At 50.1% G+C, this 12,616-nt stretch overlaps 3 protein-coding genes across 3 annotated transcripts; all 3 read left to right on the forward strand.

Moving 5' to 3' along the window:
• Positions 1-2,094: 2,094 nt before the first annotated feature.
• On the forward strand, positions 2,095-3,288 carry MAA_05862 (VosA; the record flags this gene model as incomplete). Its single annotated transcript, XM_007823860.2, has 1 exon — positions 2,095-3,288. One exon carries the CDS (start codon positions 2,095-2,097, stop codon positions 3,286-3,288), a length of 1,194 nt encoding a protein of 397 aa, XP_007822051.2.
• Positions 3,289-7,850: 4,562 nt separating this feature from the next.
• Positions 7,851-9,837, forward strand: MAA_05861 (WSC domain protein; the record flags this gene model as incomplete). Its single annotated transcript, XM_007823859.1, has 2 exons — positions 7,851-8,197; positions 8,262-9,837. The coding sequence occupies 2 exons, from the start codon at positions 7,851-7,853 to the stop codon at positions 9,835-9,837; spliced, it is 1,923 nt and encodes a 640-aa protein (XP_007822050.1).
• Positions 9,838-10,603: 766 nt separating this feature from the next.
• Positions 10,604-12,436, forward strand: MAA_05860 (NOL1/NOP2/Sun domain family; the record flags this gene model as incomplete). The annotated part of the gene is made up of 2 exons (XM_007823858.1): positions 10,604-10,804; positions 10,874-12,436. 2 exons carry the CDS (start codon positions 10,604-10,606, stop codon positions 12,434-12,436), a joined length of 1,764 nt encoding a protein of 587 aa, XP_007822049.1.
• Positions 12,437-12,616: the final 180 nt, after the last annotated feature.

Below are 12,616 nucleotides of genomic sequence, written 5' to 3' on the forward strand. Positions count from 1 at the left end.
GATTGCCCTGTCATCAAGCATGGCTTTCGACGATGGCAAATGGGCATGCAGACTTCTGGCAACCACTACACCAAGTTGCTCAACACTGCCTCAACAATGCCATTCATCGCTCTACTCCCCCCTCCCTTGGCCTGTTCTCCGCATGGAGACGCAGGTCTGGTCAACTTGACAATCCATCAAGACACAAAGGATTTCCAGGGTAACTCTATCCTTATCGCATCGGTGATGGATACTGACGAACGTGAGCTGGGGGATTGACTTGTACTAGACATGGCACTGTTCGCCTTAACCGAACATTCAACGTTTGTATCCAGAAGGACCCGACTCGATATACTTCGTACAAGTCTGCTGGAAGACAGGCCTGGCCTTGCCACCCGCCGTATCTGACCGCAATACTCAAGGAGCTCTAAAATCTCCGCCAGCCCGGCTGGTTGCGTGCGATTAGCGCCCGTCAGCTGCCAATATGCCCAGCCTTGGTTGGCTTTTTCCGGACGTGGAGAAGGGGAGGGGGGCCCTTTGGCCAATATGCACACAATTCCAATTGCTGTCTCAAAACGCTTGTTTACCGTCGACTACACAGGTTTCATAAACTGGATTCATGTTCAGTACAGTCACGAATATTCTAGGACAGAGCAGAAACGCATCGTTAGCAGGCCACGTATGCGAATCCCCATGCCTATTGCAACTGGGCGCGACGTGCAGTTCTTCCTCCGGCTGCGGCGCACTGGGAAACTCTTTGCTTCAGCAGCCAAATTACGACGCTTTTCTGGCTGCATAGAACGGCTCCAACGCATCGGGATTGTCCACCCCCACGATGAGTGACTGGGCCGGGGTACGCTGCCTAAATTGGACGCAAATGAGATCTGTCATATCTAACCTGTCTAGCTCTTCGCCTTGCGGCCATTAAGATTCATGGCTCGACCATTCAGCATGGTGGTGTTTCTTCAAGGTACAACGGGACACTGGACTATCTGGGCCGTGTGGCCGGTCGAACCAGTGACTGGTCTGCCCAGCCAGAATGAACAAGGGTGTCATTTCGTTCCGACGACCACGTACGATTGATTGTCTCTGGTTGAGATATGTATGCGAGGAACAGCAGTGCACCCCCCGATTCAGGCTTATTTATGCCTTGGTCGAGGACTCTGCCGTCGTTGCTTTTTCGCTCATCTTCCGTCTCTCAGGTCGTACTTTGAAAAAAAAAAACGGTATAAATGAAATAAAAAGCCAAGTCATCAGGACATCCGACCGGTGTGAGTTTTGCGGGCCGGTTTCGTCTTGTGTGGTTCTGCCCGAGAAAGGTGGCGGCAATGAGAGTGTTGCGACTCCCGTTGCCGTGTAAGTCGGCCTCCAGTTTCTGAATATGAGGGAGTGATCGCCCAAATTCCTGGCGCTTGGCGCGATCCTCGATCAGGCCCGAACAGGGGAGTGTCGGTGCATTTACCAGGGTGTATGCCGGCAACCTTTGGAAGCAACAGTCACCATGTCTGACCGTTAGTTGTGAGTACTTCCAGCCCTCGTGCAAGGGTATCTCCATCGGCGTCTCTGGTTTCTATCCTGTATCAATTCAATCATCTACCTCTGCCGGAGTTCTGCCTCATCCATTTACACAGCCTGGAACATCCCAGACATCAAGGTATGTGTTAACTGCGCTTTCCCTTTGTCAGATCTTCATCCCCCGGAGGCCTACCTATCACCTTTGATGCTCAATTATTTCTACTTCTACTGAGGGAGAATCATGGGCAACCGGGACTAAGAAAAGTAGTCATCAGCCCTCCGCACCCCCCCCAAGAATACGGGGAAGGCTGGCTTTGGTTAGATCTCCCGAATCACGCACGGAGAGTAGTTACCAAAGTGCCGCATCGACTAGTTCAGATGAGTCCCTCGGCGCTAAGGTACGCGTGGTTGCAATGTTCCCCGTGTGTTTTGTAACCTGTGCTAACTCGGTACTGACACGCTCTCTTGCTCCAGGGCCCATATCCACGCTTGTCGGATGCCCGTGGTGTAGCTAGTTGCGGACACCCAGTCTATTCGGTGCCTCTTCCACGGCACATAAACTTTCCATTATCAATCCTCGGGTATGGAGGCTTCGGAGACATGTCTTTTCCATATAATGACTGGACCTCCGTGGCCGAAAGCCAACGCGGCTTCCCCAACCATGCCCATAGCGCCACTAACCGACAACCTCAGCAGTCTTCTGGACTACAAAGTGAGAAGACGGGTTCAAATAGCCATCCTTTTTCACAGCCTTATGGGCCACCTCCGACAGCCTCAAGGAGCATAGGTGGTGATGCCGAATTTACGTCCTTGCAAAGCTCTGCAGCACCATTCCTCTCTGGTCATCCGTCCTCAGTAAACATAGACAGTCGGTTACACACTACAAGCGCACTCACTACAACAGATTTATTCCCGCCGCCATATCACAAAAATTTCCACCGATCAGTTCACTCGTCTGAACTACCTTTTGATACAAACAAGCCGCAGCACCCAGTCGTGATCCCCACGAAGGAACCACCAAGCTGTCAGAAGAAAACTCAGGCGCAGTTGTCGGGCCAGTCGCTTAGGGGTCTTGGGGGCAGTGGCACATCCAACATTCCCAATCTTCTAGGCCCGGACAGGGTAGACGTCGTAAACGGCATCATGTTCAGGCTTAGCATGCGACAACAACCACAAGCCGCAAGGGCTTGTGGATTCGGCGACAGGGACAGGCGAGTCATTGATCCGCCACCTATTGTCCAGCTATATGTCGACGGCCCTTCACTGTCTAAAGATGAAGCAAAATCGTATCTACGATATGAGAGCTACGTTATGAATTGCTCGATATGTGATGAGTCGGGAACACAGGACGCATCCTTCATGCCTGAGGAATATCAGCATCAAAGACGACTGATGGGATCACTTGTCGGAACCCCTTTTGTAGGAATGGACGATCATGGTGAGGAGGGCTGCTTCTTCTGTTTTTCAGATCTATCATGTCGAACTCCCGGGGCATTCCGTCTAAAATTTACGCTTATTATGATAGACCCGGCCCGCGCCGGAGTGATTCGACACTTCCCCATACTCACCGAAATCGTGAGTGATGTGTTCCATGTATACAGTGCCAAGGAGTTTCCAGGCATGTTACCGAGTAGCGGCTTAGCCAAACGGCTGAAAGAGCAAGGTTGCATCATTTCCATCAAGAAGGGCAACGATCGAACCAAGAACGCTAGAGGACAAGATGAATTATCAGATGAAGACGGAGCAGGAGAAGGTTCTCAGGGACAACGGAAGCGGCGTACTGTTCGGGATTAGATGAAGACGGAGTGGACCATAAAGGCTTGGAAAGCTATCAGGGGCATAGTAAGAAATGCTCCGTTCCTTTTTTCTTTTTTGGTTTTGCCACAGTCGAATTCGACATCCCTTACCAATGGGGACAACGTGGTAGAGCGTATGAAAGCTCCTTTGTACAGGAATTACGATGCCGACTGAATTTACGGGGAGGAAGACTTGGGGTGGCGTGAATTGCAATTTGTTTGGATTTAAGGAACATCAGCCTGCGGCTATGGTGTGTCATACTCTATTCCACGATTTTCGTGGCGGCCATTACTCCTTAGCGAAGCATCATTATACCCAATTAATTAACGCATATGGCTTGCTTGAGACTCTTTCCTCCAATATTTGTCATAGCTTTGTTTCTTCTCCATTTTCTCGGGAATTAGTCGATCCGAATCACAAGTACTACGTGTCCACATCACTTTAACATCGATGAAGCTATGCTGGAAACGAAATCTTCATACTGATCTCGGGTTATCAATAAGAAGCAAGCTGCGTTTATACAATTTTTTTCATGCGGATATTATTGACTTGAAAGGCGCAGCTATCAGGTAGTGAAAAGTAGCGCCTCGCCACAGAAGGTAGACAGCAGTTAGGTCAGTACTCGTAATGGGAATAGTCAGTAGAGACGCCATGTGTATTTTGCAAAAAACTCTTCAATGGCGGCTTCGTGCCGAGGCGGGACCGGCGCTGTGATTACTTCCTCAGACTTGTACTGTGCTCTCGTTTGCGTCCGGATTACGTTTAGTGTCAGCATTCATTACTGCATGACAGCCGCATCAGTTGCTCATAATGTCAACAGAGTCGAAGCTGAAAATACATGAGCAGTGAACCTGGATTTTTGCCTAAGGGTTCATTCCCTCTGTCAAGAAATATGTCGCAAATGCCGACATGCGAGGAGAGTTGGCAGGTTCGAATAGAGAGCTCCCGGAGATGCTGGGATATGGCGCGAAACCAAGGGGAATCATTGTCCTCAGCTAGATACATCTTGGCCGACATTCTACCGAATCTTAAGTAGATTGTTTTTTGGACGCTTCAGACGACTCGTTTTGGTGTAATCACTAGAGGAGGAAGGGTTTGTTACGTCGGACTCTTCAACCAGCGGCTACACTTTGTAAGAATGAGGAGAGCGATATGTGGGATAAGAGTGTGAATGGGCCAGGAAAATGTATATGTCGTTCAAATGGGGCCTGTTTTAGCGGAGGAGATTGAATAGTTGTTGTTTAGTTTATGTTGCTCAATCTTTTCCTCAGGCACCCTACCTAGCTCATGCTTTATGGATGAACTCAACTGTATTGTACGCCTTGTTTCTTAGTCTTCTCAGCAGCCACATCGAGGCTTCAGCTTTGATTGTGAGCATGACATTAGCCATCTTCGGGCCGAAACTTGTTGGGTTGATGCCCTCCGTCCAAAGACGGAAAGGCTGATGATGCGCATTAGAGGTATGCCTGGTGTTCCACTCTATATCGTACCACTATGGGACCAAGTTTACCACGCGAGAAGTAGCAGATGTCAGCTCATAAGACGCTTACTCTTGTCTTTTCCTCCTCCTCTTGGCCAAACGCACTTCTGCGACAACTGTTGTCCGGGTCGAGGGGGGAAGCTCGTCGGGACATGATGGAGGCGGCGTGCCTTCAACTTCAATCGTGAGGTGATACAGAACCACAGGGCTGTCTCCGGTCTTTTCCTTGACCGATCATTATTTCGTAAGATTCGCGCTTATTTCAAATATCGATACCGTGGGCAGCCATGCCGAGGGCAAACGTCTTATTACGGCAACGACTGTCCTACCCTGGAGAGGTGAGATGTGAGGTGTGAAGAGAATACTAGCTCATTGTTCCGCAAATAGCTCCTTGCCAGGATCATTTGATTGACGGAATTTTCTTTGACCCAACCACAAATATGAATTATTGCCTGCAGATCAAGGAGCAATGGGAACATGGTGCTGAAACGAGCACAGTCCGATTCTTTGTAGTGAAGACGGTTTGGAGATCAACATCGAGGATGCAACATTACATACGTACCATGCACTACTTCGTACCGCCTTCTAAAATAAACCTATTGTACACGCATACATAAAAATAAAATTATGTAGAGGGGAGCGACAATGCTCCACGGCCTCCTTTCATGGGGAAGGAGGAGAGGATGATTACAATCTTCCACGACACACTCATCCAGAGTCTGGTGTTTGTTGGAGCGCCCAACAGGAAAAATCAGCAGGAGCAGCGTCACAAACATGGAACATGATGCTGGATTATTGTATGTCTGGTGGCTGACCCATGCTGTGCAGTTACAGCCCGAACTGTGAGTATGGTTGGTTGACAGGGCCGCTAGATGCGCTGAGGCGCAACAAGAAACGCGATCCCATGCGAAACAACACTGCAGCTGTCCTTTGCCGATGACCAAGTGTGAGATGGGTGAGACGCGAAGTAGGACACCCGGTATGGTTGCTTCCTTGATGCAAGTCATCTTATCCATGGGCATATTTCTGTTTCCCCTGACGTTGGGTCGGCATCGAGCCCAAGGGTGAAGGCATCGTGCAACCGACATGCCGCATCCCAGTTGAGTATACACAACCGCGGCACCGAAACCCGAGATTGAAGTCCCATGCTCAGGTCGTGTGACATGTATCATGAAACCAACAGGTAGATATTAGAAGAAAAACAAAGTCGAGCTGTCAGAATCTTTCGAGACCAGCGCAACACTCACCAACGGCGACGTTCAAGTCCATCGACACTGCGAACGCCGCTGCCGTTGTGGCGCTTGGCTCAGCTTCCACGTTGGCTGGCTGTCGAATCTCGTGTCTCCAAGAAGACGGCCAATCGGGTGGCGTTGACCCTCTCCTGCGCTAGCGTGTTTCAGCATGCTTAGGCGGCGGACCTAATCTTGGCAGGAGCCAACATCGTGGTCAGCGGTTACCCAAACTCTGCTTGGATGAATCTGCCAGGCAAGGAGAGAGAGGGGCTGAGGGATCTTTCGCCACCTCCTGGGAGCCCCGGCGAGAACAGTTTGGTTCTTGAATGTTTGCCTGATGATTCCCACATGGATTCGGCGTTCGTCTCATTTCGGACGTTTTTTTTTTTCGGGCGTTTATCTCGCGGCATACGGAATACGGAGTACTCCGTACATAATCATTGAAATAAAAAACGCCACCTGCATCCCCGTCAAATTCGGCGTACCGACTACCGTACCGACCACGCGCGTACGGAGTATCCCACCTACCTAATACATACTCGGTTGAGTGGATAATAACTGGTACCGTTGACGTGTACGTAACCAGTCCTTTGGGCGCCTCTATCATCGGATGTTTAAAAAAAGCTAAACTGACCTTGAAAAGTTAACCAGGGCTCCGTTCAGAGTCCAGGCCGGTCACAAGTTACAACGGTCCCCCCACTGCATTGTTTGTTTGCTCTGCTGGCAGCCTTCCCGGGCAAATCCGTTCGCTACCTACATCACAACGTCTCTGTGCGGGGTTAATTAAATCACTTATGCTTTGTTTATCATGCGTGGGTGGGCGAATCTGCGATTGACTCGACCTGCGTCCAGCAGGCTGTTGACATGGGAATCACTACCAAGGCATGGGATGGCACAGTGATGATATCCATGCTACAGAGTAGTATTCCGTAATATGGAGAAGCGCATTGCCTGCTTGACGCATCTTCATCGTCAACACTCACGTTATCATTGCACAACGTCACCAAACCTGGCCCCGGCGCCAGGTGGCCAAGTTGGATGGTCACAGCCAGCCCCCGATTTATCCAATCGTTGGCGGTGACGGTTCTGTACGGAGTACAGCTTGTCCCAAGCGCATGCAGGTACGGACATGGTCATGCAGACTACGAGTACCCTGTCGACGCAGGTGTTGGCGTCAAAAAAAAAAAACGAGAACGAAGACTGCTTGGCCCTTGAAGGTCGAGGGTCTTGACGAGAAGCCCTGGATCCAAAAGAGGCGCGGTCCTGACCAAGATGATCAGTTTATTGGCAGCACCGAAACTCCACCCACACGGGGCAGACAATGGACGCCCGGGGTTCAGTCCATTGTGTTCACCGCCGACGCCTTGCAGATGGACGCTTTTCTGGTGTTGGCTGTGAGAGTTGTTGGCATAAAGTCTGGTCCTTCTTTCCAGGGCCATTCACTACCGTTCTACCTGCCATTTCTCACTTGACACTAAAACTTGGTGGACTCTGCCACATCTCGATTCAACCCTCTTTCACTTTATCTATAGATTACCCTCCTGATTTTTGCTCTCTCTTCATCGTTTGCTTCAGTCTTTGTACGAGCTGCCGAGCACGTCCTCTCCTTATTCACAGCCCAAACAGCTTAGTTCTGTTTGTTTCATTCCTTTCTACGCTGCGAGTTCAGGTCACTCGCGCACTTGATATCTCAGTTCACGCTCTTTCTGGTGCTCTGGCAACACCGTAAAGCAAACAACGCTCGCACACATCCCTTGACGCTGCAATCCCAGACAACTAGACTTGCCCTTTTGAATTTGTGTCCCTTTCAATATATTATCTGTCACGACTACACCGACAACATCATCATGAAGCTTCACGCAATAGCCGCAGTAGCGGCTCTTGTCGGTTCCGGGTTTTCGGCCAAGAACGAACGAACATTTGCTGTTCTTCGCTTTACGAACAAGCAGCTCACCAAAGGTCGAATGGACCCTATTGTCAGCCCAGGGCAAGTCTCTACTCATGTCCACTCCATCTTCGGTGGCAGCAACTTCGGCCTCGGTTCGACGGGCAAGGATCTTATGGACTCCAAATGCACTACTGCCATGATCAAGGGTGACAACAGTAACTACTGGGTCCCGTCGCTTTATTTCAAAGATCCAAAGACTGGCAAGCTTGAAGATGTCGAACTGTTTTACGCCAACGTTTATTACTTGTATGCATTTGTGCTTCCTCCGTTCCACCGCAGGCGACACCAATTAACTGTCTACTGATTCTAGCTTCGAGCCGACCAATGATAATATAACGGCGTTCCCAGTTGGACTGTCGATTATGAGCGGAGATCAGACGATTCGAACACCGCCCAAAGACGGAGCAACTTCTAACCTCGATCCATCCAAAGGCACCGTTAACCCTATCAAATGGACCTGTCCTCGTTCCAACTTTGACTCTCCTTCATGGCCTGCTGGCTCTAACGGTCTTGCGGCGGGTATCCAGGACCCCAACAATAAGGGAGAGGGTGTTGGTTTTCCTGACGTGAACTGTGATGGGTATGCGTCACCTTTGAGAGCAGATGTTCACTTCCCCTCTTGCTACAACCCTGCTGCGGGCTTGACCAATTACAAAGAAAACATGGCCTTCCCCACTGATGATGGAAAGGGGAAACAAGACTGCCCCAAGGGATGGATTCACGTTCCTCACCTCTTCTTCGAAGTTTACTGGAACACTCCGCTTTTCAAAGACCGCTGGGAACAAGGAAAGGGTCAGCAGCCTTTTGTTCTTTCTAACGGAGATGCTACGGGCTACAGCAACCATGCAGACTTCATGGCTGCCTGGGATGAAGAGCTCCTTCAACGCATTATTAACACTTGTAATGCGGGCAGCCAGGGCATGGACAAGTGCCCCGGTCTCAATGGCCTGAACAAGGATGACTGCACTATCAAATCGCAAGTTGATGAGATCGTTGACGGTGTTCTGGATGCTCTCCCCGGAGACAATCCTATTACTGGTTGGTCCTATGGTGGAAATGGAACCGAAGGAGGTGGTAATGAGCCCAAACCCTCGCAGTCTCAGTCTACTGGAGGAGATAACACTGCTAAGCCATCGAGCACCAACAAAGCTGGAGGCGACAATACCAGCACTGCCAAGCCAACCAACACTCAGCCTGCTCAGCCAACCAACTCTCAGCCTGCTCAGCCAACCAACTCTCAACCTACTCAGCAAACCAACTCTCAGCCTACTGGAGGAGACAATACCAGCAAGGTCTCCAGCGCCGCGCCCACATCAGACAACAAGCCAACCTCGACTAAGAATCCTGATAACGCAACCACCAAGCCGCAGCCTACCTCAGAGGCGGGCAGTTCTAAGCCTACGCTGCCGTCTCAACCATCTGCATGCACCCCCAAGGTTCACACTGTCTACGAGACGATTACTGTGACGGCACAATTGCCAGGAGCCACCGATCGCCCTGTTTCAAATTCAACCCGCACTGCCGGAGATTTCAAATATGCCGGTTGCTTCAAGGATTCTAGAGACCGTGTTCTCAAAGACGATGTCCGTCCCAACTTGGGCGCCATTAGCAACGCCAAGTGTGTGGCTCACTGCAAGGCCAAGGGCTATAATCTTGCTGGTACTGAATACGGGGGCCAGTGCTATTGTGGCAATGAACTTGTTAGATCTGAGAAGCTTGATGATTCAGCGTGCAACATCGCTTGTGAAGACGATATATCAGATACATGTGGAGGAGGTTGGGCACTCACCGTCTTCAGCAAGGATGGCGAGGCTAGCTTGAAGGATGCCAAAAGCCGGAGGCATGCTCACGAGCACCTTCAACGACACCGAAGCCCGCACTATTAGGTCTTTTCTTTTGAGAGTGTGATTGCCAGCTACTTCGATTCTGGCCACTGCCTCGGGCGTTTGCAGGATCAGTGGTGGTGGTACTTGTGGGGATATTTCATGGACATATTGTTTTGGAATTTTGGACAGCCGCCCGGACGTTGTTATTTTTTTTGGATGCTTCGATTCCCGTCACTGTATTTTGGGAACTTGTTTGGATTCTATTCTTCTTTCAATAAGCCTGCGTCGGCCTTTTTCTTGGCTGACGGCAGAGTTGGAGGGTTGGCCATCGGAGGCATTTTCTCCAGATTTGGCATACATCATCGGATATTTTGTCATTCAGGGACAGACTAGGTAGAAAAATTCAGGCGCACTCTGGCGCACTTTTTTTGGGCATTAAATCCGCCCTGATGTTCAAGTGATTGACCGCAAGGCTTTTGCGGCTGCTCTCTCAACACATCTGACCTAGACCTAGCTCGAATCAGGGCATATATAATGGTAGATATGAACTAATTCCTAGACTATGAGCATTGAAAACCACTTCAATGGTTACACGTTTATCATCCACACTCTGATATGTTAAGCATGTACCTAGTAGTTATGAAGTGTTGGAGGGTAATCGTGTAAGTCGGGAGAACTTCGGCTAATAAAATCTTCCTTCCTTCACGGCCCCAGGAGTCCAGGATAGACGCACTTGCCATCTCTGCGAAAACTTGATGCCGTCCGCAAAACCATGCATTGCCTTTCAGCTTACAATTAATTTTTTGTCATCAGTGGCGTTTCAAAAATGTCTCTGTATCATGAGGCCTCTGATATCTTGTCAACATCCTCGCAGGAGGGAGGGAGCTTAAAATCCCGTGTCTATCAAAGGAAGGGCATTAAATCCACGCCGAAGCAACTCTACGCCCTGGTGTTTGAGTCCTGTAAATGGAGCGCCATCCTGAAGGAAGTCATAGAAGGAGCTGATATACTCAAAATAGAGCGCAAGGTGAGTATGGCTCGTTGGATTTTGTTTTGTATCATTGAGCAGGAAAGATCGGCTAACCTGTAGGTACAGCTCACGTCGACTCTGGCATTGCTCTTGGTCCACGACTTGTTGCTTGCCAAGGGTGGTATTGCGCTGCCACAGAGCCATGGCCTTAGGTCAAGCGTTGAGAGGCACAAGGGCCGTCTCAGCTCTGAATTTACTCGGGCCAGGTTGCGACGCAAGGCGTCATCGCTAGAGCTATTGAAGGCTCAAGTTGACAAAGCTGCGGCCGGTGAAGAGGCTGCCCATCCGCGCTGGGTGCGCATTAATGCCATCAAGAGTACTCTTGAAGAGCAACTGGAGACTACTTTTAGAGGCTATGCAAGGGCTGGCACTATACAAGATGTGGTTGCGAAGGAAGGGAAGCATATACTCATCGACCCTCATGTCCCTAATCTAGTGGCGATCACCCCTGGTTGCGACTTGAGCAAAACGGAGGCGTACAACTCCGGCAAAATCATCCTACAAGACAAGGCGTCATGCTTTCCAGCTTACCTCCTAGACCCTAGGTCCGAAGATGGTGATGTGATAGATGCTTGCGCTGCGCCAGGCAACAAGACCACGCACCTCGCGGGCATCATTCGCAGCCATGAACCCGAATTTGAGTCACAGCCACAAACCATTTTTGCGTTTGAAAAGGACTCTAGAAGAGCAAAAACGTTGGAAAAGATGGTCAAAATTGCGGGATCAAATAAAATGACGCGCATTGCACTCGGACAAGATTTCTTGCAGGTCGACCCAGAGTCGGAGAGATTTAGGAACGTCGGTGCCTTGCTCCTGGATCCAAGTTGTTCTGGAAGTGGGATTGTTGGCAGAGATTCAATGCCAGAACTTCATCTACCTGACCCTCCGCAACAGAATCCGCGGCGCGAGTCCAAGTCGGAGCCGACCAATAAGCGTAAAAGGAAATATGAGGAAATTCGGAACTCTAACCAAACAGTCATCCGCGACGATGATGGAAACGAGATTGTCGTTGAATCGGAAAAGGATCTGGCTGCACGATTAAATGCATTGGCTGGGTTTCAACTGACTATTTTGCTACACGCATTCCGGTTCCCGTCTGCCAGGAAAGTGACTTATTCTACGTGCTCAATTCACTCTCAAGAGAACGAACACGTCGTCATGGCAGCATTGAACTCGGATGTTGCAAAAGAGCGAGGATGGCGCATCTTGAGGAGAAAGGACCAAGTCACAGGGATGAAGGATTGGCCAGTAAGGGGCAGCACCGAAGCGTGTAATGGAGATGAGGAAGTGGCCCAGGGGTGTATCCGATGCTATAAGGACGATGGCCACGGGATCATGGGCTTCTTTGTGGCGGGATTTGTTCGCGACCACGCCAACGCCAGCGAAGACGGAGACGGCGATGGCCCGTACATGCGAGATGAAAGTGGTGCCATAGTGCGAGACATGCTTGGGATGCCCGTGTTAAAGTCCACCGGTACTGCAGTTTCTCTTGTCGGCCGAGATGACAAGGCCGGCGACAATGTCAGCATGACCAACAGCAACGAAAGTGACGATGATGATGATGGAGGTACAAGTGCAAGTGATGACAGCGACGCGGAGGAGAGTGAATGGGAGGGCCTCGGAGATTAGACATGGAAACCGCGCATGTATGTTTGATGAGATACCCAAGTAGCTCAAATTGATGGCTTTTCTTTAGGTTTTTTATTTTATTCGACCTATGCAGATGCTCGTGCAAGCACTGCATCGGGTAGGCCCAATGAATTAACACCATGTGCCTGGTCGTACCCAAGCCAGAGAACCGTAACGTAA

The sequence above is a fragment of the Metarhizium robertsii genome (genome assembly GCF_000187425.2).
Source record: "Metarhizium robertsii ARSEF 23 chromosome Unknown MAA_Scf_2, whole genome shotgun sequence".
In the NCBI taxonomy this organism is placed as follows: Eukaryota; Fungi; Ascomycota; class Sordariomycetes; order Hypocreales; family Clavicipitaceae; genus Metarhizium; species Metarhizium robertsii.